Source organism: Taeniopygia guttata, chromosome 17 (assembly GCF_048771995.1).
Source record: "Taeniopygia guttata chromosome 17, bTaeGut7.mat, whole genome shotgun sequence".
In the NCBI taxonomy this organism is placed as follows: Eukaryota; Metazoa; Chordata; class Aves; order Passeriformes; family Estrildidae; genus Taeniopygia; species Taeniopygia guttata.
This window is the reverse complement of record NC_133042.1, coordinates 7,761,561-7,784,884: the sequence shown is the minus strand read 5'-3', so window position 1 is coordinate 7,784,884 and position 23,324 is coordinate 7,761,561. Positions and strand designations below refer to the sequence as shown.

General features: G+C 52.4%; 1 protein-coding gene across 10 annotated transcripts in view; it reads right to left on the bottom strand.

Annotated features, from left to right (window-relative positions):
* The window catches only part of ADAMTSL2 (ADAMTS like 2), a 28,595-nt gene extending 5,535 nt beyond the window's left edge, over positions 1 to 23,060 (bottom strand). Inside the window, exons 1-15 of one of the 10 annotated variants that reach the window (XM_072936681.1) lie at positions 22,694 to 23,060; positions 20,928 to 21,039; positions 19,940 to 20,085; positions 19,348 to 19,423; positions 18,874 to 18,976; positions 17,097 to 17,242; positions 16,871 to 16,994; positions 15,818 to 15,898; positions 14,517 to 14,692; positions 13,261 to 13,603; positions 12,229 to 12,586; positions 8,779 to 8,876; positions 6,836 to 6,962; positions 3,059 to 3,272; positions 196 to 351 (exon numbers count right to left, since the gene is read on the bottom strand). In XM_072936681.1, coding sequence (XP_072792782.1) covers positions 196 to 351; positions 3,059 to 3,272; positions 6,836 to 6,962; positions 8,779 to 8,876; positions 12,229 to 12,586; positions 13,261 to 13,603; positions 14,517 to 14,692; positions 15,818 to 15,898; positions 16,871 to 16,994; positions 17,097 to 17,242; positions 18,874 to 18,976; positions 19,348 to 19,423; positions 19,940 to 20,085; positions 20,928 to 21,038 — 2,259 coding nt within the window. In that variant the 5' untranslated portion in view covers position 21,039; positions 22,694 to 23,060. Of the gene's footprint in view, positions 1 to 195; positions 352 to 3,058; positions 3,273 to 6,835; positions 6,963 to 8,778; positions 8,883 to 12,228; positions 12,587 to 13,260; positions 13,604 to 14,516; positions 14,693 to 15,817; positions 15,899 to 16,870; positions 16,995 to 17,096; positions 17,243 to 18,873; positions 19,424 to 19,939; positions 20,086 to 20,927; positions 21,040 to 22,693 lie in introns of those variants that run through there. The other 9 variants (XM_030287042.4, XM_030287044.4, XM_030287046.4 and 6 more) reach the window with 9 other exon arrangements.
* Between the last annotated feature and the right edge of the window lie 264 nt (positions 23,061 to 23,324).

The window sequence follows — 23,324 nt, the reverse complement described above, 5'->3', positions numbered from 1 at the left end:
GGCTCAGGGTGACACTGGTGACCCAAGAGAGCCGAAAATAGGAATTATTTGAGGTCAGCTCCCAGCACAGGCCGCCTGCAGGTTTGTTGGAGCTGGGACCTGCCAGGCATGGAGACCCCAACCCCACCAGCACCAGGGACAAGTCAGCCTGTGGTGGGACACGATGGCCACTCTGGCGGCCACGGCGGGTCTCACCGGTCCCCAGTCGGACACTGTCCACTGCCGGTCACACGGTGGCCCCGTGCAGTTCTTCTCGGCCAGGGGCCGGGCGCTGGCATCGCAGAGCTTCTCCTCCTCCGAGCAGCGGATGTCCCTGGTCACCACGCTCCGCTCCCCGCAGCGCGCCGGGCACTGCCAGGACGGGACAGCGGCATCAGCCGGGCTCCCACCACCACGGCAGCTGCTGCCTCGGATATTTGCCCCATATTGAACATAAAAGTTTAAAACCACCCAGTGAAAACGCACAAATTACTCCCCCAAACCCCCTTGACAGCGTCCTGCCCAGGTGCTGCGCTCTCCAACAGGTGATGCCAGAAGGGGGAAATGCTCCAGGAATGTTTGCTCAGAGCTGAGCAGTTCTGGCTGTCACCTAGAGACAGGGTGAGATCTCCCTTGCCTCCTTCCCAGGAACAGCCAGCTCCTTTCCACCTCTTCGGAGAATGTTTTCCCCCCCGTGACTGCACAACTGAGATTTTTATGCTGTGGATAAATTTGGCACCGTGCAGCCCAGTGACATTATTTAGAACTGGATTTGAGTTACTACAGTCTCACATACACATTACATTTGCTCCATGCATAACGTAAAGCAGGGAAAAGTGTCAACAGCACAGGGCCCAGACGCACCGTGCCGAGATGTTAATCCTCAGAGCCCTGAAATGTGCTTTTTTTAATGCCTATTTCCCCAGCCAACTTGGCACCCCACCTCTGATGGGATCCAAAGGAGATTAGCTTTGCTGCTGGCTAAGAGCAATCTACTCCAGCACTGTCTCAAGCAATCTGTCCCTGACAAATGCTGGAGGAGAATACACATTTCTGTAAAATAAACCACTCTGGTTTGCTACGCCGGACAAAATAACGCTCCAGCACGTGCTCAGGGAGCTCCTCTCTACCAGCTGGGAAAGTCAAAACATCCTGCACCACCAGGGAATGCACCAGCCCCTCTGTCAGCTCCAGGGAAATGATGCACACCAGCTTGCAGGGGAATGGAGACATTTAAATTATGACTAAGAGGAGTTTTTTGGGAGCTTCCCAGGAGGAAGAGTCATATTCCTCGTGATGCAAACCATGGGGCAGGTTGGCACCCACGGACAGCTCGGCTCAGAGCTCATCTGCTCCTGCTTAGATGAAGTCTGTGCCTGATTTGGGAAGAGGCACCCCGAGGAAGCAGCGCTGGTGTGGTTGTTTCCATGAGTTTGTGTTTGCCAGGGATGTGCTGGAGCACTGTCCGTGCTTGGGAAGGGATTGAGGGGTACAAACCCTCTCCACAGGTTTTCCCAAGGAAAGCAATGAGCTGGAACCCTCCCCAAACCATCTCCCAGTGGCTCTGGGGACTGGTTTAAGGCACAGCTAGGGAAAGGTTTCATTCTGTGTGTGGTGCAGAGGAACTGGAGGTGAGGAAGGGACATTTATAAGGATGTAATTCATGTGTGAGTTGGGATCACCTTCCTGCCACGCTGGGTTTGAAGAGGGTGCCAAGGTAATGCTGATGGGGAGATCTGAGCCATGGGCTCCTGCCCAACCTGTGAGTGACCAATGGCAGTGGCCTCCCATCCTAAATGGGAGCCAGGGCTTCATTTTAGAGGGAAAAATATTGATGCTCATTGATCCACGTGCATTACTGCAACCAGTGTATCCTCAGAGGCCAATGGCTGTGGATGGCCACGGATGAGGATTGATTTTTTATATTTTTAGGTTTAGCTTTTATATTTTTCAGATTCTGTGCTGCTTTGGTGTGTACTTCCGAGCTTCATATTATGGGATGGTGAGCTCTCTTCAGAGAGCAGAGACAAAACAATTCCTTCTCTAGCTGGGGACTAAATGATGTACAAATGATCCAAATCTCAGGCCCAAGAACACAAACAACGTGGGCTGAAGAGAGGAAAACAAGCAGGATGGCACCTCATAATCTAAAGTTGGAATTGGACAATGAACTCCAATATGCAAATGGAGCAGGACTTATAAAAGTGAGAGACCCCGTGAGCGGTTGTGCATTTTATGACTGTTTTGCTCATTTTGGGTGCAGCCCTGTGTTGCCCAAGGTGGATGCATTGAACACGTAATGTACCATATAAAAGACAGCAGCAGCCCTGGGCAGGGAGAGAAGAAGCAGTCGGGAGTCAGAGAGGATGTCAGGGTGTGTGTGTGCCTCTGCCTGAGCTGTGAGCAAACCACAGCAGCCCCAGAAGAAAATCTTTGAGATAACATCAATAAACTGCCTTGAGACCGAACAACAAGAGGCTGCTGAGTTTTCTTTGGAAACTCGGGTTGGAGGAGAAGTTTTTTCACCACATGGAGCCACCCCTGACCTAAGGTGGTCTTCGACAGAGATAGAGTCAGAGAAAATAGTATGTAGCTTTAGTATCTTCCTTTCTATAGTATATTAATGTATTTTAGCATAGTTATTGTTACAGTGCGCTCAGGACATGCCTTTCCCCATTCCCTGGGACCCCTGGGACTCTGATCAGATAACCCTGGTCTCCTCCTTCCAGCCCCAAGAGGGTTGGTGGAGAGCCAAGGAGCCTGGATAAACCCCTGACCCTTCCTGTTCGTTCTCTTTGCCCCACTCTTTCCCCTGGACATCACAAAATAAAAAGAGCTGGACAACCAAATCGAGGTAAGAGCCTCTTTTGGAAATCTTTGCCCATCTCCTGATGTTCCTCCCCTCAAATCCTCAGATCTCTGGGCTAGCCTGATAATTTAGGGGCTGAGAGGGGGGAAACATCAAGTTATAATAAAGAACTAATTCAGCCTTCTAAACTGAGTCAGACATCGTCATTCCTTCCCATTGGGTTCGCCTGCGTTTCCAACACTCAGCGCTGAGCTGGGCAGCAGGACTCACCTCGGACCACTCGGACATCTCCCACTGGGGCCCGCAGGCCGGGTTCTTGCAGACCTTGCGCTCGTCGGGCCGGGCGATGTCGGCCGACTCGCACAGGTCGCTGTAGACGGAGCTGTCGAAGCCCGGCGAGATCATCTTCCAGCAGCGCACGATGCGGAACTGGTAACCCTCCCCGCACGTCCGCGAGCACTCGCTCCAGCTGCTCGTCTCCCACCTGGGCAGGGAACAGAGCCCAGTCTGGGTCTCAGATTCAGAGGGAAACAGAAAATCTCTTACCAGGCAGAAGCCTGGGAGTCTGTTGGAGAAGAATGTAAATAAGGTTTTTTATGTTTATAGTTAAGTTCTTGCACTGTGCACCAATGGTGTGGGTTTGTTTTTACTTCAGGACCTGCCCTAGGTTATAATATTGGGGTGTATTCCATTACCACCTCGAGCTGCAATTCCTTTTTTATCCCTTATCCGAGATAATTCCCTCCAGGAGGAGCCGTTCTTTTAGCCACATGACTGATAAGATCACAGCGTTCTATTGTGAGATGCTCCGCCCAGAGGGAGGAGCCAAACAACCCATCAAGGATATCAGCAGAGTTGTGCAGACAGCAAGGAGATCCCCTCTTCCAAGGGGAACAGCTGAGACCTCTGCACTGGACCTCCAGAGGGAAACTCCATCAGTCTACAGGAGCACTGCTTGGACAGAACCTTATCTGCTACCACCACCCCAGCGAGTGTCAGGTTGTATCTCTGACTCTGTCAGTGGTTCTTCTGTGCTATTCTATGTATTTGGGTTTTTGTTCCCTTTTCCTAATAAATTGTATTTCTGACTTAGAGTTTCTCACTAGTTTTGCTTTCCAACCAGGACAAGACCAATGGAATTGGCCTGGATGAATCTCTGTATAAAGAGCGGTGCACTTTGGAATAAATCAGAGTTTTACTCTCTCAGCCTTCTGACTCAGAGTCTCCTCATTCCTGTCCTGCCACAACAGCGTCAGCCCATCACCCTGTGGAGCAGCCCAGGGGAAAACCCTGTGGCTGCAGGGAGGAGCGGGCTGCCAGCTCCTCAGAGCTTTTCCCCAGGGATGGGAAGCATCAACATATGTTGGGCTCACCCCACAGCCCCCAGCTCGTGCCTGAAGCTGAAGCCAGCTCGTCAGGAGGGAGGGTGGCACGGCAGGGCCTGGCCTGGTGTCCTCGGTGACAAGTGAGCGTTTGTCACCGCGGGCTCTGCCAGCACATTTCTCCGTCAGGCTTTTTGCCCGTGTTTGACCTCTCCTTTTCGCCTGCTCAGCTGAAGAACGGAGAGGACACGGCATTCATCACCCTGCAGATGCCAGCAGTAATGTCACACGGATCTGCCCGAGCCCCAGTGGGACACACGCTCGTGTCCCACCATCAGTCTGACTCTGCTGAGCACAAGTGACAGGCTGGAAGAGCTGGGATCTGCTCCAAGCACCGCCTGTCCTTTACTGTCCCCTGCCACCCCTGCCCTGACAAGAGAGGAGCAGCTTGCAATCCAAGGAAAAAAACATAAAAGGTCAAGTTTTCTACAGTACAGGAGTATTATAGCAACTAAAGAATGAGCTAAAAATCGGAATGGATCAGAATTCCCAGCTCCTCTGGAGGTGGGCAACCCCCAGGTTCCCACTGCTGCTGTTCTCTGAGCAGAGAGCCCTGGCTGCCCCCGAGCCTCACACCCCATCTGGGGCTCCAGGCACAACAAGCAGCCGTAAGGAGATGTCACACACTTGGAAATGTCATTTAGAGGTGTCACCTAACTTCAGAAGGGAAATGAAACTAAGGTCTTCCCCATCCAGATCACGCAAAATTAACACTTTTTCCTCGAAAAGCCTTGCCAGCCCAAGCATCTTCCTGTCTGCCCAAGTGCTGCCAAGTGATCCTGCACTGCTCAAAGCTGGACTTGCTGGGAGCCCCAGGTGCCAACTCTGCCAGGATTTATGGAATTTTTAACCTGGTAACTTGAGCTGAAGCACTCAGGAGGAAGCTGATGGCTACCCCATGATCTCCCAGTGCTCCCCAGTTGAAGGCACTGGTAAATCACAGAGCAGCTCTTCTCCCTCACAGTGCAAGCCCCTGAAGCTGGAACAGCACAGCCATAAGGAGGGACAGCTTTAGGGGAATCTTAGAACAAAAGGCACCCTAATGCTTGTTTTAAAAATTGACAGCAAACAGAGATTCCAGTCCCCACGATGCCCTCAGGGTGGGTGCATTCCCTGCAGCAGCACCATTCACCTCCCCACATTTTTCTTGCCTCAGCTGCAGCCTGCCCTGGCTCTCAGCCCTAACACGAGAGGTTCCAGGAGATCTTCTACTCCATGTCCTACCTGTCCTCCTTCACAGTCACCTGAGCACTCTCCAGGAGCCATCCCTGGTCCCTGGCATCGCTGGGCTGGTACTTCACCCTGTTCTCACCATTCCAGGGTGTGGATCCCTGGATTTACTCCTCCTTTTACTCCTCCCATAGTCTGACACCATCACAGCCATAGAGTAGAATGCCTTGAGGTGGAGGGGACCCACAGGGATCACCCAGTGCAGCTCCTGGCCCTGCACAGCCCCCCAACAACCCCACCCCGTGCCTGGGAGCGTTGTCCAAACACTCCTGGAGCTCTGGGGCTGTGCCATTCCCTGGGGAGCCTGGGCAGTGCTCAGCACCTCTGGGGGAAGAACATTTCCCTGAGAAGTCCAACTTAAATCTTGACACAGCTCCAGCCGTTCTGTGGGTCCTGACATTGGTCACTGGCGAGAAGAAATCAGTGCTGCCCCTCTGTGCCCCCTTGTGAGGAACTTGTAGGGTGCAATGAAGTCTCTCCTCAGTCTCCTCCAGGCTGAACAAGCCAAGTGACCTCAGTTGCTCTTTGTAGGGCTCCTTCACACCCTTCACCACCTGCCTTTATCACTTTCTCCTATGGTTCACCCAAAACTTCACACAGGACTCGAGGAGAGGCTGCTCCAGCACGGACCAGAGTGGGACAAACCCCTCCCTGTGCCAGACATGGGTCTGTCCTGCCCAAAGCCTCTGTGCCCTGCACTCCTCCCAGCCTGCACAGCTGGAGTTGTCCAGAGCTGCAGAGTGGCTCCGGACAGCCTGGCTCCAGCCTGTGGTCACTGCCTGGAACAAGAGCCACATCAGAAGGAAAACTTTCCAAAGGACTTCCAGCACAAGCTCCTCTCTGCACCAGCTCTTGCCCCAGCACAAGCAAACCTCAGTGAGGTTTGGGATGCTGGAGGGATCACAGGGCTGGGTTTTTGTGGCAGAGTTTGCAAGCCCAGCCCCTCCACCCAATTCACTCACACGTTTTCCATGTGCCAGGCAGGGCAGGATGATCCTGCACTGCTCAAAGCTGGCCTTGCTGGGAGCCCCTGCTGCTAACTCTGCCAGGATTTATGGAATTTTTAACCTGGCAGCTTGAGCTAAAGCACTCAGGAGGAAACTCTTGCTGTTTCCCAGATGGAATTAAGGGAGGAGGGATGGGGGTGCTATGAGCCATCCCTGCTGCCCCCCAAATCCACCCAGGAGGAAACTCTTGCTGCTTCCCAGATGGAATTAAGGGAGGAAGGATGGGGGTGCTATGAACCATCCCTGCTGCCCCCCAAATCCATTCAGGAGGAAACTCTTGCTGCTTCCCAGATGGAATTAAGGGAGGAAGGATGGGGGTGCTATGAGCCATCCCTGCTGCCCCCCAAACCCACACCAACCCTCCCCCCAAAAACCATCCAGGGCAGAGGAAGCACAGAGACTCCAGGAGTGCCCCGTGCAGGCAGTACCTTGGCTGGCACTCTCTCCCAGCACAGAACTCATGGATGGGCTCGGGCCGGGTCATGGCATCGCAGTAGGTATCGTCCACTTCGATCCCATCGTAGCGAACACACATGGCATAGGTGGACATCACTCCTGGGGTCAGAGAGAGCACACACACACACAGCAGGGTGCTTGGTGAGTTGCATATCCTAACTCTGTTGTTGTTGTTGTTTTTCTGGTTATAGCTGCATTTCTCCAAACTTCCTCCCTGTGGCAAGCAGGAAGCTGGAGTTCCTGTCCCGTGGCATGGGTGCTGCTGGAGGGAATATCACAGTGGCCACCCCACCAATCTGAGCAGTGTGGTTGAGTTTGGCCAGCTCAGAGGAGGGCACAGCCACCCCTACCAGGGCTTGCCACCAAAACCAATATATGACTAACACATTTTTATAGGAAATACTCAGGGCCACGAGTCTGCTTGGCAGCCTGGTGGGTGGAGGCGACAGCAAAAGGTCCCCAACCCTCTCCATCCCCCACTCTCCCTGTGTATTACCCATCCCTTTGCACCAGGTGCTCCCCAGGTGCATCCAGAACTCCAGGCCAAGGCAGGGATCCTGGGAATTTGGCAAGGAAGGTGCTGCCCCTCCTGCTCCCCCTGCAAGGCAGCGGCAGCCGGTGCCGTCAGAGCGAGACCTTTTCCCCCACAGCCTCCCGTGCCAGAGTAAATGTTGGGAAGTCCATTCTGGGACCTGGCTGGGGACCAGGAGGCTGCTCTGGCTACAGGTAACAAGAATTGCAGCTCTGGGGAACATATGGTTTACATGAAACTAAAAAAAGATCTACAGCTCTTGACACGGCCTCGCCTCTCTGCGATATGTCAGTGAGAAAAGGCAGCGAGGAAGGAGAAATTTGAGTTAAACCTCTCTCGGCTTGCTGCAAACCAGGGCACACCAGGCTGGCCCAGCCAAGGGAGAAATTTGTTCAGAGGGGATCAAAGAAGTCAAAAATGTCCCAGAACACGTGGATGGACGGGATCCTGGGGAAAGGGACAGCTCACAAAGCTCCTGCTGCAGGCACGAGGCTGCTGGACCAGAGCAAATGCTTAAAATGTAAAATCCTTGCATTTGATCTTTTAAGAGATGTCTCTGAGATTGTAAACTCCTCTCTCCCACTCCTTTCCCTCTTTTTAATTCCAGAAGCACTGCAGGGTCTGGATAATTTCAGGGGCAGCACAGACAAGTGCACAACCCACACGCCTGATTAATCCCCAGGGATCAACAGGACCCCCTAACCAAGGGGTGAGGGAGGAGATCAGGTGCCTTGAAGCTTTTCAGGGGACCAAAAGGGAGGAATTAATGCAAAAAAAAAAGGGAATTTCTGCCTGAAGAATAGAGGCTCAGTTTTGATACCCCTGGCATCTCTGTCCCTCTTCCAGATTTACACCCTCGCAGCCAAGCTCAGGCTCCAGGGTAGAAGGAGTGGGAGAAACAAAACATAATCAAAAAGCCAAATGCTATTGTGCTTCCTGCCAGAGCTGAACAATCTTTAAAATTTCTCTCTGCAGGGAAGCAGCTGAGCTTTTCAAACCCCTTGAAGCTGTCAAAAAGGTGAGGAAGTGGGGGGGTAAACAGGAGGCTCAGGACAGGTTTGGGGATCCCGCTGAGCCCCAGGGGGGACGCAAAGTGATGGGAAGTGAAGGCAGTGCTCAGAGCTTCCCAAAGGGAGGGTGTTTGGAGGGATGATGGACACGCTGGGCACCACCTCCTGGTCCTCAGCACACCTGAGAGCTCGGTGGGGTTTGCATGCTCAGCCCCCAGCTCCTCTCCCCACCTTTGCACCCAAGCACAGCAGAGCTAAAGCAAGATCCCTTAAACATCACCAGCTCCTTCCCATCCCTAACAGACAGAAAATGGACTCACACACCAGGTGATTTCAGCAGGTTGTGCAGAATTTGGCTGCTTCTTATAACTACCTGTGGTGCATGTAGAGCTGCAGGGTTCATGGGAGGAAAGCTTCCACCTGTACATGTCAGCAGCACTCACACCTTGGCCCTTTCTTAACAACTTCAATCTGTTTCTAGCGATAAGCAAACAAAACAAAACAAAATAAAAAAGAAAGAAACAAAACAGAACAAAAACAAAAGGCATTTACAAGGCGAGCAGTGACAGCCCACGACAGACACACACATCTGGCTGCAGTTCGGTTGGGTGTGGGTTTGGGAGGGGATGTGCTTGGTTTGGCTTTGGTTGGGTTTGGTTGTTCTGATTTTTTGGGAGGTTCGTTTGTTTGAATCAATTTTTAATTTTTTTGAGTTTCACAACATACCTGTCCTGAGCCCCAAGTAGAATCCCCAGCCCGGTTAGAGGCAGAGCTTCCACTGTCTAGAAATAGAGAGAATGGGATAAAAATACCCACAAGTAGAAACAGTTCAGAATTTAACAAAAGTTTGCATTTTCTGCTCAAATACACCTGGCCCTCGGCACACAGTGACTAAAGGTGCAGTATCTCCTCCCCTGTGTCTCCAGGGCTGGGCAAACCCACTCGTGCTGCTCAGTGCAGCAGAGATTTCGGCTGCTCCAATCTCCAAAAGCCAGCACAGGAGTTTCTGAGCTCGCCCCTCAAAGCCCAATGATTTTGCCACTCTGCTTTTGGTTTGATTTATTTTGCTGGATGTCAAGTGGGGAATTTGCATCTCTCAGCTCCACACTGTGCTCAAACACAAAATGCCACGGGGACAGGAGTAACAGAGTCAGCCTGGTGTGAGCAAAAACCATTTATCCAAGCAGGAATTGCAGCTGCTCCCCATGCTGGGAGGGGGGAACACCTCAGGGATACTGCACCTTTACAACAAGAGGCTTCGGTTCTGTTCTCATACCTTTGTCCAAACCCTTGAAACAGCTACACTGGAATAGTGTACAAGGTTGTATCCTCACATCCAGTTGTCTCTGGCCTGGCAGGATATGCAGCTTGTATGATTTCTAGGCAGCAGAAGCTCTGGAATTGCCTTATTTAGTTGTTTGTAAGAAAAAGTTGAGGTCCAGCCTATCAAATCAACCTTGAAAAGGACACTGTTGAGAATCCAGCCGTTTCCTTTCCGACCCACCCTCCTTCCACCGCCAGCACTGAGCCTCCAGAAGGATTAAAAACAACAACAATCTCATTTTCCCTGTTGATTTTGCCTCTGTCAGTTTGGCAAATGGTTGCTTCCTGCGCTTGAAATGGAACTGAAATGGATGTGACTATTTTTTTTTTTTTGGTGGAAAAATAACAACCTCATCTCAGTATAAATAGTGTTTTATCTGCCACAGCAGCTCTGCCTGGGGACCCACACCAGTTCCTGATCCCTGTGCCACCAGCTGCCACCCAGCCAGGAGAGGGCTCACAAATGACACTTGTCATTAAAACATAGCCAACATCTGCTTTTTGTACTTTAATTTGCCTGCAAATATTACCCAGATCCTTCAGTCTATCCCCTGATCTCCGAGGCACCAAAGTAAACACCAAGTTATCCTGTGACCAGGCCTCCTCAGTCTTTAAAAGGAGAAATTCTTCAAAATAAGCTTTATCCCACATCTGAGGACAGAAAATCTTTCAACAGTGTCCCTTTAGTGAATGTGATCCTAAATAAAGAGCTTCTATGCATGACAAGGTCCCAGGGACAAGATCTTTCCAGAGGAATCAGGCATTTGGGCACAGGGCAGCTCATTTCCAGCAAAGACAAAACTGTTGCTTTGTTCTCCTCTCAATGCAGACAGCAGCCCATTGTCCAGCAAAACTGGGGGCATTTCTCTTTTAATTTTCCTCTTTATTATGAGCTAAATAATAAAGCCATGCATTTGTTTCTTGAGCTTTTGGGAGTTCTCTGACTGTCCTGTAAAAGCCAAGCTGCTCTGAGGGCTGAAGCTCCCTGTACTCCCAGGAGGTAGGAGAGCACTGCCCCCATTTCACAGCTGCTGGGGTAGAGTTTTGGGGTGCAGGGCAGCAGCTGAGGGGATACAGGGAGTGTGATGGGGCCCAGGGGAGCCCCAAGGGGCAGGGCAGTCCCCTCCTTGCCCCAGGGCAGGGCAAGGGGAGCTGAGGGCTCTGCCCTCTCTGTCAGAGAGGATGCAATGCTTGCTTTGGCAGCTGAAGGCAGCACTCCCAAGCCAAGCCACGAGGAGAGATGATAGATTCAAGCCCTTGGCAACGTTTTCATGTTGTTATCATTAAGAAGCTCGTTGATCCATTTGGCTGCATGGCCATTTGCTTTAGCATGAGTGTCTTTAGCATAACGTAGTGGAAGTTGTGGGTAAATCCAGCAAACTCTAACCAGAGGGAGCATCAGCTCAGGGCTTTGCATCTCCTCAAGCTCAGCATCTTATCCCGTGTTTTACAGATCCAGGGGGATCTGGGGTGCTGTGGGGATGCACAGTGGGACCCAAATCCACACCTGGCTACTCCTGAGGCCCCAGTGTCAGCTCAAGCTGCCCAGGGAGAGCTCCCGTGTGTGGCTGACCATGAAGGAGGGCTAATTGGTGGGCTAATTACTGCTGTGAGCACTGGCCCCATCTCAGTCCCCATGTGGCCACAATGGGAATGAGTTCTGGGCTGGGAATCAAGGCTGCTCCCCAGAGAGCCCTGGGACATCTCAAAAGCTGACAGATACAAGATTTGGGGATCAGCACCTACCCAAAACTTCCTTCCACCCTTCCCCAGAGCAAAACCTGCTGCTGTAGCTACATGAAGCCTTTCTTTACCTCCCCACTTCCACTCAAGCCAGCCATCTAAAGGAGCCCTGAGGTGATGGTCCCAGTATCAATCAATGAGCTGCTGCTGCAGAGTTTGGATTTTCCTGACCAAGCTGTGACTCCCTGAGCTGCTTCTGCAGCTGCTGAGAAACAAATCCAGGCTGTTCCTGCAGGACCTGCAGTGGAGCTCCCGGTGGCAGGGCCATGCCTGGGAGCTGCTGGAAGCATATTCCTGCCATCCCAAGGGAGGAGGATCATGGGTGGCACTCAACAGGGTGGGTGGAAAGGGGCCAGGACCAACTTCTGCTGCATCAGAACTCGGAGGAAGGGGCTGGGGAACAGGAGCAGGATGTCAAGAGAAGGCAAAAGGAAGAGGCTTCTTCCTGGCCATGGCTCTGACAAGAAGCTGTGACAGCAGAGAGCAAGGCCCCAGCTGACAAACATCAGCATGGACTTCAGCATGCCCACCGAGGGGAACATCAAGATTTCCTCTTGCCTAAATGCTCTCGTGACTTCCTGCTCCCAAACCTCTGGCCCTTCCTTCCAAATTAACTCCCAACAGAACATTTCCACCATCCCACCCCCACTTACCTCCTGCTTCCAAAGAGATGGAAACCATGCATTGAGCACAGGGCTATTACGAGTCGAGAACAGCAATAAATTGGATTGACTGTAATTAAAGGCACGTCTCCTACCTTGCTTTGTGGGTTCTGTTCCCTTGGGGGCTGCTCATGGTGACGGTGGCGTTGGGGAACGTCTCTGCAGAGGCGTTGGTGGCTTTGCCATTGCTCAGCTCCATGAAGGTGCTGTTGACCGAGTAGGTCACGAGGCCATCGCTGTCCTCGTAGTCCACGTAGAGGCTGTCAATGGGTGACCCCACCACGTTGGTCGGGTCTCCCTGGGCGAAGATGCTGTTCATGGTCATGTTGAGCAGCAGCTCCTTGGAGTCCGAGGTCTTGCCCAGCAGCTTGTCCGTGATGGCGTTCTCCAGAAGGAACTCCCTGGAGCTGTCGCCATGGTCTGTCTGGTAAGTAGACCTGGTTACGTTTGAATCTAGATTGGAGCCAACAGGGGGGAAACCACAGTGACAACCACAAAATGCATCAAGGCTGGGAGGGAGAAGCAGCCCGGAGCAGCGGGGACGCGCCGGAGCCTGAGCAGCCGCACGGGGGGCGAGAGGCAGGGGTTGGGTAAGGGGAGGGGGAATCTCATGGGGTTCTCCAGGGGGCTTATCCCACTGTGGTGTGGCCAGAGGGGAGCTCAGCACCCGCCAGCACTGCCCAAAGCAATAGCAGAGGTGAAAGGAAGGTGCTCTCCTGGCCCCACAGCCCATGCAGCCATGCTGGGAAGGCGCTCCAGGCACTTTGGGGGTGGGATGCCCAAGGGACTCAAATGGGAAGGAGTTGCTGGGGGCTTTGGAGGAGTGGGAGGTGATGGAAGATGTTGTGATGGGGAGTTTTGTGCACCCAGGGCTCCCTCCTGTCCTTGGCATGAGGCAAAGCACAGCAGGGCACCAGCGGGGAGATCTCACCCGGTGTCCACCCCCCACACGCCCCCACCAGAAACCAGAATCTGAAGGGCAAAGAGGATTTGTGAGCAGAGATGTTTTAAAGAACTTTCCGAGGTTTCCAAAACACAAACCAGCAGAACCACCAGAGGTAGAAACAGAGCATTTCTCAACAAGAGCTCTGAGAAGCAGAACAGTGAGGCCCAAGTCTCCTCCTTACCTTGGGGTTGTTTGCCCTTCAGTTTTGGCTCACAGTCAATTGTTTCTGCTCTTTCATAGACCTCATTGGTTTCCTGACCTTTGCTCAAGTTTAAATCTTCCTCGGTGTCCTGCCTTCCAAACACCTGGTTCTCCAAGTCTATCCTTTCCCTGGAGATTTTCCCAAAATAGGTTGCATTGGGCTGGATAAAGCCCAGTGGCACGTCTCCATTGAGCTCTCGGCTCTCCTCGCTCTCCGACTCGGAGAAGGTGTAGTAGATGGGCTGCAGATTCTTTGAGTGTGGCTTCCTCAGGAGGGTGTACTCAAACGTGATGGATGGGTTCTTGCCATTTTGATTCCAGACCTAGCAAAGAAATCAAGTTATTATCAGTAACTGCGGCACGTAAAGCATGGGATTCATCTTGGACCTGACAGTTGGGGAGGATCTATTTTGCTGTTTTGCTATTTCCAGTCTGTTTTCCTTCACAGTGCCAGCTTCTTCCTGCTGGAGCCCTGCACCATTTTCCAAAGGTTATTTGGCAATGCTGCTGTGGGGATTAACCCCAGCTCAGGAGCCACAGGTCACACTTCCTCCATGGCCACTGAGTGACCGGAGGCTTGGGCAGCCACTTCACAAGACCATCACTTTCAAAGCCACTTTTTGTGGCTTTATGAGGAGCACACCCTCCCCTGCAGCTGCTAAACCCCCCTGGGGCTGGGGACTCCCAGCTGAGACAGCCTCATAGTGGTCTAATACTTTCAAAGCACCCAAGCAACCATCCCTTCCCCTTCCAGAGGAACCTGGGGCTACATGGAAGATGTCAGGAGCTGGGCTCTGGCTGGCTGCCCAGAAGAAAATTAAGGGACTTTTCTCCAAATACCTGGTTTTACACGGTTTGCTTTTGAGAAAGAATTGGGGTTTAAGGTTTATGCACTTGTCTAAGCTCTCTGGCCCAGTTTCTTATTTTTGCTTTTCCTGCCAGGTAACTTGGATAAAAATGCCAAGGAGCAGAGGAGAAATCCCCTCACAGTGCCTGAGGCATCTTCTCCCTGCAGAGAGGAGTTACCAAGCCCACATTCACCACTCACAACCCTGCCTGAATCCAAGAGCACTGACACAAGCAAAATAGGGCTGGGTGAGGAACTGGGCAGAGTCACTGCTCCCATCCCCTCCTCATGTGAAGCATGGCAGGACTCTGCTCCCAAGGTCACCCCTTCCTCCATGCAAGGTGGATTTTCTCTTCCTCACCATGAGAACATGAGAAGTCAAAGCTCACCATTATGTTCAGCCCTTGATTTGTGGGTCCCTGGGCAACAATGTACTCGATCCCGGTCTCGTACACGTCCATGGGCCGGCGGTACTTGAACACCGTGCCTGCAATGTTGAAGTTCTTTGGACTGTCCACTTTATAGTTCCCATTGAAGAAATAGTACCCAGCTTCATCAGCCACAGCTTCAAAGGAGAGAGAACAGTCAGTGCTGTCACATGCAAGGGCAAAGCTCTGGATGCTGCCCGTGGTGTGTTCAGGGGTAAAATCAGCGCCACAGAAATAAAAAAAGGGATTCTTCTACATGGCAATGCATTGGTCACCTGTTTGCAACACTCACCACGTGAGGATGTGCCCAGAGTTCTGGGCCACATGTCCCTCCACATTGCAAATCCCTGGGAATGTGGCTCACACTCACCCCTGGCTCCTGTCACCCCCTTGGCACCAGCCCAGCAGGAAAACTGAACAGTCCCAGCTCTGCAGAGAGCACTGACAGGCGGCCAAGGCAGGAGCTGATGCCCCCTGAGCCAGCAGTGGCCCAAGACAGGTTGCCCTGAGCCAGCCCAGGAACCACATCAAGCCTTTTTCATCCACAGAATCCTCCTGGAATGGTTTGCATTGGAAGGGATCCTGGAGCTCATCTCATCCTGCCATGGGCCAGGACACCTTCCACTGGACCAAGCTGCTCAAAATCCCATCCAGCCTGGCCTTGAACACTTCCAGGGAAGTGACAGCCACCTTCCAGATGCCACGAGCCTCTGAGGCAGCAAACGTGCTTCTCTTTGGCAAGTCTGGATTTTTCCACACTGCTCCTGAGCAGCTCTGTCACCTCCCCCGTGAGATGGGTGTGTGGTCACCCACAGTTCAGCAAAGCCACCTGTAGGTCAGATCCCCGTGGTGCTGTTGTCATTGCACATTGCCCAGGCAGGGGAAGGTTAAGGGGATCACCAGAGAGGTGAAGTCACTTGTCCATCTGTGACCCAGCACCGGGGCCTGTCACACCCCACTGAAATCCCAGTAATATTCACCAACATTTTCTGCTTGAAAGCAATCAAAATGTTGACAAACACAGCCCAGGTGCTCGGACTGCAGAGAGGAGCAACAGCCTGGCTTGGACAACGTGGATGGATTTACATTGCCTACGGATTTAACTCATGTCTGCAGCAAACAGACTCGCTGATCCTTGTGGGTCCCTTCCAACTCAGGATATTCTGTGATTCTATGACAAAACTACATCCAGCTCTGCATTGGAAAAAGCATTAGCCAGCATAGGCATGCATCCTAGGGAAGCACCAAGAGGTTATACACACCCAGAACATCTGCAGACTTTTTCCGTTCCACTATCTGGATATCCCTCGCTCCGGCGGGAATGTGCGTTACCAGGGAATAACCTACGGGAAACTCCGGATTAACGAGAGGATCTTTGCAACCAGGGATCTGAACCAAGCCCTCCTCAGGCACAGCTGCAATCCAACCAACACACTGGCCTAAACCCACGTTTTTAATGAGCTGTGGATTAAAAAGCCCCAACCCTTCGTGTTTTAGGCTGCAAACAGGAGTTTATTGGTAATAGAAAAGAAAAAATATGTGAATTTTGTCCTGGTTTATGGAGGAAAAGGGGGAAAGGATTCAGTTCTTACATGCACAAATTTCATGTTTATCTAAACTGGTGTAAGAAAATACATCTGCAGATGGTTTTATTAGCTGGAGAAGCTGTTGTGTGGTTCAGTATTGATCCCTGTGTTAGCCAGCATTCCCAGCAGGAAACTCCAGCAGGAGGTGGGAGCTGGTTTCTCCTCTGACTCCCCTTTGCCTAGCACCAGACAAGAGATGGGACAGGACAAGTCCTCCCACAGCACTGAAGTTCCTGCAGTTTGCTCCATCTCAGAGAGCATTAATCATAATTCCTGAATTAGATTGTTATATTTAGGACATGTAGGTTCGGCTGCTTTACATCACACCGATTTTTGAAATCCTGGTCTTTCAAGATATTGTAGCTTCCTGTTATTACAAGTCGTTTATTTCTAGTCTCACTGGGTCATGAGTGTCCTGGTTTTGGCTAAATGACTAAAAAAGACTAAAATAGATACCAGCCTCTTGCATAACCCTTTTGCACCACTCATCATCAGAGACCTCTGGTTTCTGACAAACACTATGCAAACTTCCTGGTTTTTTTGGTTGGGTTTTTTTTGTTTGTTTGTTTTTTCTCTGCCCAAACTCACAGGCAGCATTAACATGCATAGAACACATGGGAAAAACTGAAACTGGGCAGTTGGTAAGACCTGAAAGCAATTTACCAAAAAAAAAGAGTCCATTTTAAACCCAGCCCTCTCAACTCAAGCCCTCAGTCCCCAAAGCCTTACCAAGATGAGAATTTCCTTTCCGGTAACTGCCGGTTACGTGGGTGCAGCTGCTCCCATCTCCTTGGCAAACTCCACATTTATCCAAGGTGTGGGTGGAGAAGAGAATGCCATCACATCCAATGGGCTAAAAAATGCACAGACAGAGCACTGAGGGTCAGGCAAACGTCGCACCCACTGCGATCCTCTGAATGCTACTAACAATATTTTTGCTATAATGTTTAACAACCTCACATTTTCCAGACACGCAAACCCCTCGGAAATCCGTGTATTTGCAGGAGGTTCCATCTCTGGCCTGAACCATTAACTGTCTCTGACCATCCACCGTGGTGCAATGAAGGTCACAGGGCTTGCTAGAAATGTGAACATAGTCATCTAAGGGGAAAGGATATAAAGAGAGATTCAAAAACAGCAGAAACACCACAACTTTCATCCTACCCAAGCCAGTGAATCTCTGCCAAGCTAAACAACAGCAGCACAACTGCAGGGCAGTGAGAGTTCAGAAGTGGCCATCTCTTGTGTTTCAGGGTAGGCAGGAGGTGGCATTTGGACAGTGTGACAGCCTTTGCACAGCCTGGCAGGAAGAGATGCCCTAGGGATGCCAGGGGCATCACCAGCACCAGCCCAGGGCAGGCACTGAGGCAGCAGCACTGCTCCGTGCAAGGACTCGTGCATTACACAAAAACATGCATGTTCACTTAGCAGCACTTGATACACGAGTTAAATTTACACATATATTGTTGGAAATACACATGTAAGATTATATTCAAAACCATAGCAGCTCAGAGCATTTTATGATTATAACTTTTCCATAAACATTCACCCAAGATGGACTTAATTCACCCTTTGCTTTCTGCAGACAATAACTGGCTGGCAGCACCCACCAGCACAATAATCCTACATTTTATAATATCCACAGGAAACAGATGACAAAATCATATTTGCATCAGAACCCCAATGCCAAGTGTTTGTCTCCACCAACTCCTGAGCAATCAGAGACCCACTGGCCCCCACACCCAAGCAAAGCAGCATCAGTGTCAAAATATTCTGCTGCAAATCCCCCAGGAGCCACAGGAACGCCTGCTCAAACACAAAACAACTCCTGCAACATCTCTGCTGAGCCAGCTTGAACAGCAAATGTGTTTAAGGCAATTGTCACCTTCAAGGGACAAAAGCCACCAAGGAGAATAAGCTCATGGGCCAAGTTCTACCTCGCTGACCCTGCCAAGGCTGGAGAGCCAGGGGTTTGGTACACAGGGAAATTAATCTGAATAAGAGAATTGCTCTTGGGTATGTACAGAGACCCCTAAAACAAAATTGCAGTAGATCCCATCTCTACTTTTAGGCACTCAAATTAATCTGAAGTGAAGATGAATCTGATCCCATCTCTATTTTTAAGGTATCCAAGTGAATCTGAAGAACCTGAGCTCAGGAGCCTCCTCAGGAGAAGGGTCCTGGCATCCCAGCAGCTCTAAAGCTCCTCCATGGCTTGTGTTTAATGCTTGATTTTGATGGGAGTTCAGTGCCTAAAAGTTCAATAAAACCTCAGTTTCTGAGTCCCAAGCTGTTTCTGCAGCTCTTGCTCACCCCAGATGACCAAAGTGACCGGCTGCATCTCAGTGACATTTGACAGAGCACACAGAGGGCGTGGGAGAGACCAAATATCACTAAAAACGGCAGAGCCCTGCTCAAAGGACACTTGTCTGGGTGAGCCCAACTGTCCCTGCCAGCACAGCCCATCACCCCCTGCTCTCACATCCTCCTGCAGCCTCTGGTCCCTGGGAGCTGCGACCAGCACAGGCTACAGACATGAATTCATGTTGTTATTTAATTTTCAAGCTGCCCTGCAGCTGCCAAACAAGCCTTTGAACTCAGGAGACAGCTGATTGTGCCTCCAAAAAACCACTTTCAAACAGCAGAGGAGGAGCCTTCCTGCGGGCTGTAGCATCATAACTATCAAAATATTTGGCTGAGCATTATGAAACACACAAAGAATGTCTTGTTACCAGGATATAAAGGTTTCCATTGATACGTTCTGCCATTATACACATGGGAGTTAAATGATGAGCACTGCTCCTCTCGAAAGCTCCTTCCGTTCACAGGGCACTCCTAGAATGGGATACATTAACATCCTGACGGAAACAAAGTGCGGGAAAGGTTTCTGGCACATCACCACCAGCTGCAAGGAGTGTTTCCATCACCTTCCCCAGCCAGGCCACATCCTCCTCCTCCTCCTCTTCCTCCCCCCACTGCAGGAACCCCCTGGGGATTGTTACCAGAGCCACTCTCTGGTTTTTATGGCAAAATGCCCAAAGCCCAGACACTGGTGGTGGGCACCAAAGGAGGGAACCCCCAGCAGCTTGGAGGGGCAACAGGGTGACAGCTACAGGACAAATGGTGTCCCCTCTCCAAGGGACCCAGGAATGCCATACATGACCTTCCACACCGAGTGTTCCCAACGAGACAAAGGATATCCTTACTTGGACTTTGCAGAGCTGATATCTTTTGGATGTTCCAGTGCAAGTTTTATTAGCCAGCCCACTCACTGACTTCCTTCTGAATAAGGAAATGGTGGTTAGATGGGGGCAGAAATCATTTTCCCTCGTTTAAATATATTTGCTCTCTGTAAGGTCAGTGTCCACACAGCAGAGCCACACAGAGATCTGTCAGTGTCCCTGGAGCTGGCAGCAAAGGTCTCTGTGGCTTTGTCACCTGCATCACCAACTACTCCAGGAGGTGTCATGGGGTGAGGGCCTGGGGACAAGGTTTACAAAGTGGCTTTTGGCAGCCACGCTGCCCAGAGAGGCAGAGCCAGGCACAAAGCAGATGGAATCAGCGGGTCCCCAACCAGCCCTGCCCCAGGGGCTGCTGTGCCCTGGAGAACAGGCTCAGTCTGTGCCTGACTGCAGGGCCAGCAGGGGCATCACTCAGCTGGTGCTCCTGGCAGGGATGCCCAAAGCTCAGGAAACCCCCTCCTGCTCCAGCAGGGTTTGCCCAGACACATTTCCATCTGAGTGCTGACCTTTGGGGTCAGGCAGCTGCAGAGCCCCTCCCCAGCCCCTGGAGCTGTACCTCTGCCTCAGGCAGTGCCTCTCCTGGGATTTGACACCTCCCCCGCAGGTCCTGGTGCACGCTGTCCACTTGGTCCACTCTCCCCACCAGTAAGCAGTGACATCTGAGCCCTCCTCCAGGCTGTTGGACGTCTGGGTCAGGTCCTGCTGGGAGCACGGGGGAAGGAAGAGAAGCAGGAGTCACATCCAACCCTCAGAGCCTGTGTGGGGACACTGAGGTCACCCCTCCCCTCCCAGCCTGCCCCACTCGACCCAGGCATTGCCTTCTCCAGTTGAGGTCAAGCCTGAGGTTTCCATCCCTGCATTCTTGCAATTGTGTTTTCATTACAAAATTGGAATGAAGTGGCAATATTTGGGATTCCTCAGGAAAGGAAATTCTCATTGTTTCGCTCAGTTGGCAAAACCGAGCTCCCAAACAACCCTAAACTCTCCGAGACTCTTGGTGCTCTCTGACTCTTGCTCCGCAGAGAATTCAGGGAGCTGCAGAGCTGAAAAGCTCCACTGAAAGCTTCAACAAACCTTTGCAAAACCCCTCTGCAGCAGGAGAGCAGGTCAGAGGGTGCCAGGGGGTGCCAGCAGGGTGGAGGAGCCCGTGTGCTCTCTTTGCAAGCACAGGTTTGTCACTTCAGGAGGGTCCCTGGCACCCCCACCTCCCACTCCTTGTAACCACACATCAGAGGGCAGAGGAACTGCAAATATTGCATGCAAAGTAAATGAAAGCTCAGCCAGTGCAGGGAGCAAGGAGTGCTGCTCACCCAAGAGCAGGGCATGGCCCTCCAGAGTCCTCAAAATTATCTGTGAATCTCTTAGCCATGGTAGGTACAACTTAGGTTAAGCCCATACTAAAGAGTGAAGGCAAGTCAGAAGCCCTCACAATTTTTGGAGATGAGGTGCTCACACAGAGCAGCTCTGCGAGCCTGGAGGGTTCCCATCCCAGACATCAGAGCATTTTAAAGCCCAGACAGCCCCCAAAAACCTGCTAGCCTTACCTGAGCTATGACAAAGACAACGTTGCCCACAAGAAGAAGGGCCAAGGTGCCTTTCAGCTGCAGCTGAGCACTGACAGAGATGCTGCTCCACCTCCACTTGGATATCTTCATCCTAGAAAGCAACCAAACACTGCACTAAGCACAACTCCCACCCAGCCCCACGACCAGCAGCAGGACCTGCTCTTGGTTCCAGAGCTCTGCTCCATCATTCCCACTCAGCTCAGTGACACCGACCACCAGCGACTGCAGGAACCCCAGCCTGAAGTTTTATTTAATTAATATCAGCATGAACGTGGTACAGGTTCACTCCCCAGCTCGGTTTCTATCTGTCAAACCACAACTTTGCACTGGTTTCCAGTGGCTGCACCTGACACTGCTCCAAGGCTGCCTTGGAAGAGAACCTGGCTTACACAGAAGCACAGTGAGTAGCCAGAAGTGTTTCTGGATCTGTAAAAGCAGTGCATTTAAATATCCCCATTTACAGGACTGCTCCTGGAAGAACGAGATGAAAGGCTTCAAAACCAAAAAAAATGCAATTAACAGCCATTATTCCTCATTTTTAAATTTATTCCACTCCAATTCCCCTCAGTTCTCAGGGAAAACGCCTGTTCTTATAGAAAAGACACGACCCACAATTAAAGAGCAGAAATGAAGTATCCCAAGTGTCAGCCTTTCATCTCTTTCTCCATCTGCCTCATGAAAGAGAGTAACCCAGAATGGCATTTTCTTAAATAAAACCCAGCTCAAAACCACAATACGTTTTATTGTGAACCTCCCTGCAAGAGCCAGAAAGGAGCAGGTTTCAGGAAATCATGCTTCCAGGCAATCAAAGCAGCTCATGTCTGTGAGGAAAAAGAAAAGAAAAAATATCCTCCCCTAAGCTAATTTCCCTTGAAAAGCAGCTAGACACTATCTTTGGGAAGCAGGGGGGTGGGAGAGGTGCTGCTCCTGGGGAGAGAGGGCAGGACTGCAGACCTGCAATATAAAGAGCTTCTTTCCTACTCATTTTTGTTTGGGTTTTTTTTTTTTTTTTTCCTCCTTGCAAAGGTTTTGAAATCGCGGAATTGCCGGCAACACCAGCCCCGCTTAGAAAAAAAAAATTACCAGAGGGCTCCCAGGTCCCCAAATCCGCTCTGCAATCGCCCTGGGGGAGAGGTGCAGCATGCAAAAGAGACTTTCCAAGAGGCAGATGCATTGATTAATGGGAGCCCGGAGCGCTTGGCCGGGGATCCCGCGGACAGGTGGCTGAGCCTCGCCTTACACTTGGTTCTCATTAAAGCTCCCAGACACTCCTGACTCGAAGCCAATACCAGAGCGCGCTCGGAGTTTATCCTACAGGCGCTGGGAGCTGCGTGCTTCAATGAAGGGAAAATTAAGAAAGGGGAGCGGGGGAGGGATGCGGCCGAGCAGCATCGCGGGGCAGCCGCAGGGCGATGCGGGGCGGGGATGCGGAGCCGGGATGCGGGGCCGGGATGCGGAGCGGGATGCGGGGCTGGGATGCGGAGCGGGATGCGGGGCGGGGATGCGGTGCCGGGATGCGGGGCGGGGATGCGGAGCCGGGATGCGGGGCCGGGATGCGGGGCCGGGATGCGGGGCCGGGATGCGGAGCGGGATGCGGTGCCGGGATGCGGGGCCGGGATGCGGAGCGGGATGCGGGGCTCCATCTCAAGGCTCCGCGGGGTCGGGATGGGACGGACGGGACAGGACGGGATGGGAAAGGACAGGATGGGAAAGGACAGGATGGGAAAGGACAGGACGGGCCGTACCTGGCGGCGGCAGCGCCGGGCAGGACGATGCTCCGGAGCCGGGGCGGGAGCGGCGGCGGCGCGGAGCGGAGCGGAGCAGCGGCGGCCCCAGACGCTCCCTCCCTCCCTCTCCCTCTCCGACTTCAAAGGGCAGCCAAAAGCGCCGGGGCTTCCAGCGAGGAGGAGCCGCCGCAGTGGCTCCCCCCAGCCCGCGCCGGCCGCTCTTATAGCGGCGGCGTGGGGGGAGGCAGGGGGGAGAGCGGGCGGAATTCACACCTCTCGGCCCGGGATGCCCCCACCCCGGTTAACCCCTCGCCTCCCCCGGCGCCGGCCCGCGGCCGCCAGCCGGTTTCCTGCGGCGAGACCGGGGGGGCACCGGCGGGGAGAGCCCGCACCGCACGCATGCGTTCCCGCCGCTCCACGCAGCGCCGGGCTACCCCCGGGATGCCCCCGGAGGATGCTGAGCTCGCCCTCCCTCGGGACCCTCCGGAGGATGCTCCGCTTTCCGCCCCCGGGAGGATGCTCCGCTTTCCCCCATCCCCGGGCACTCCCTGGAGGATGCGCCGCTCCCCTCCTCGGGAGGCAGAACCGAGGGTACCTGCTGCCCCTACCCCTCCGCCCACCCTATCATCGCAGCTCCCCCCAAAAAATC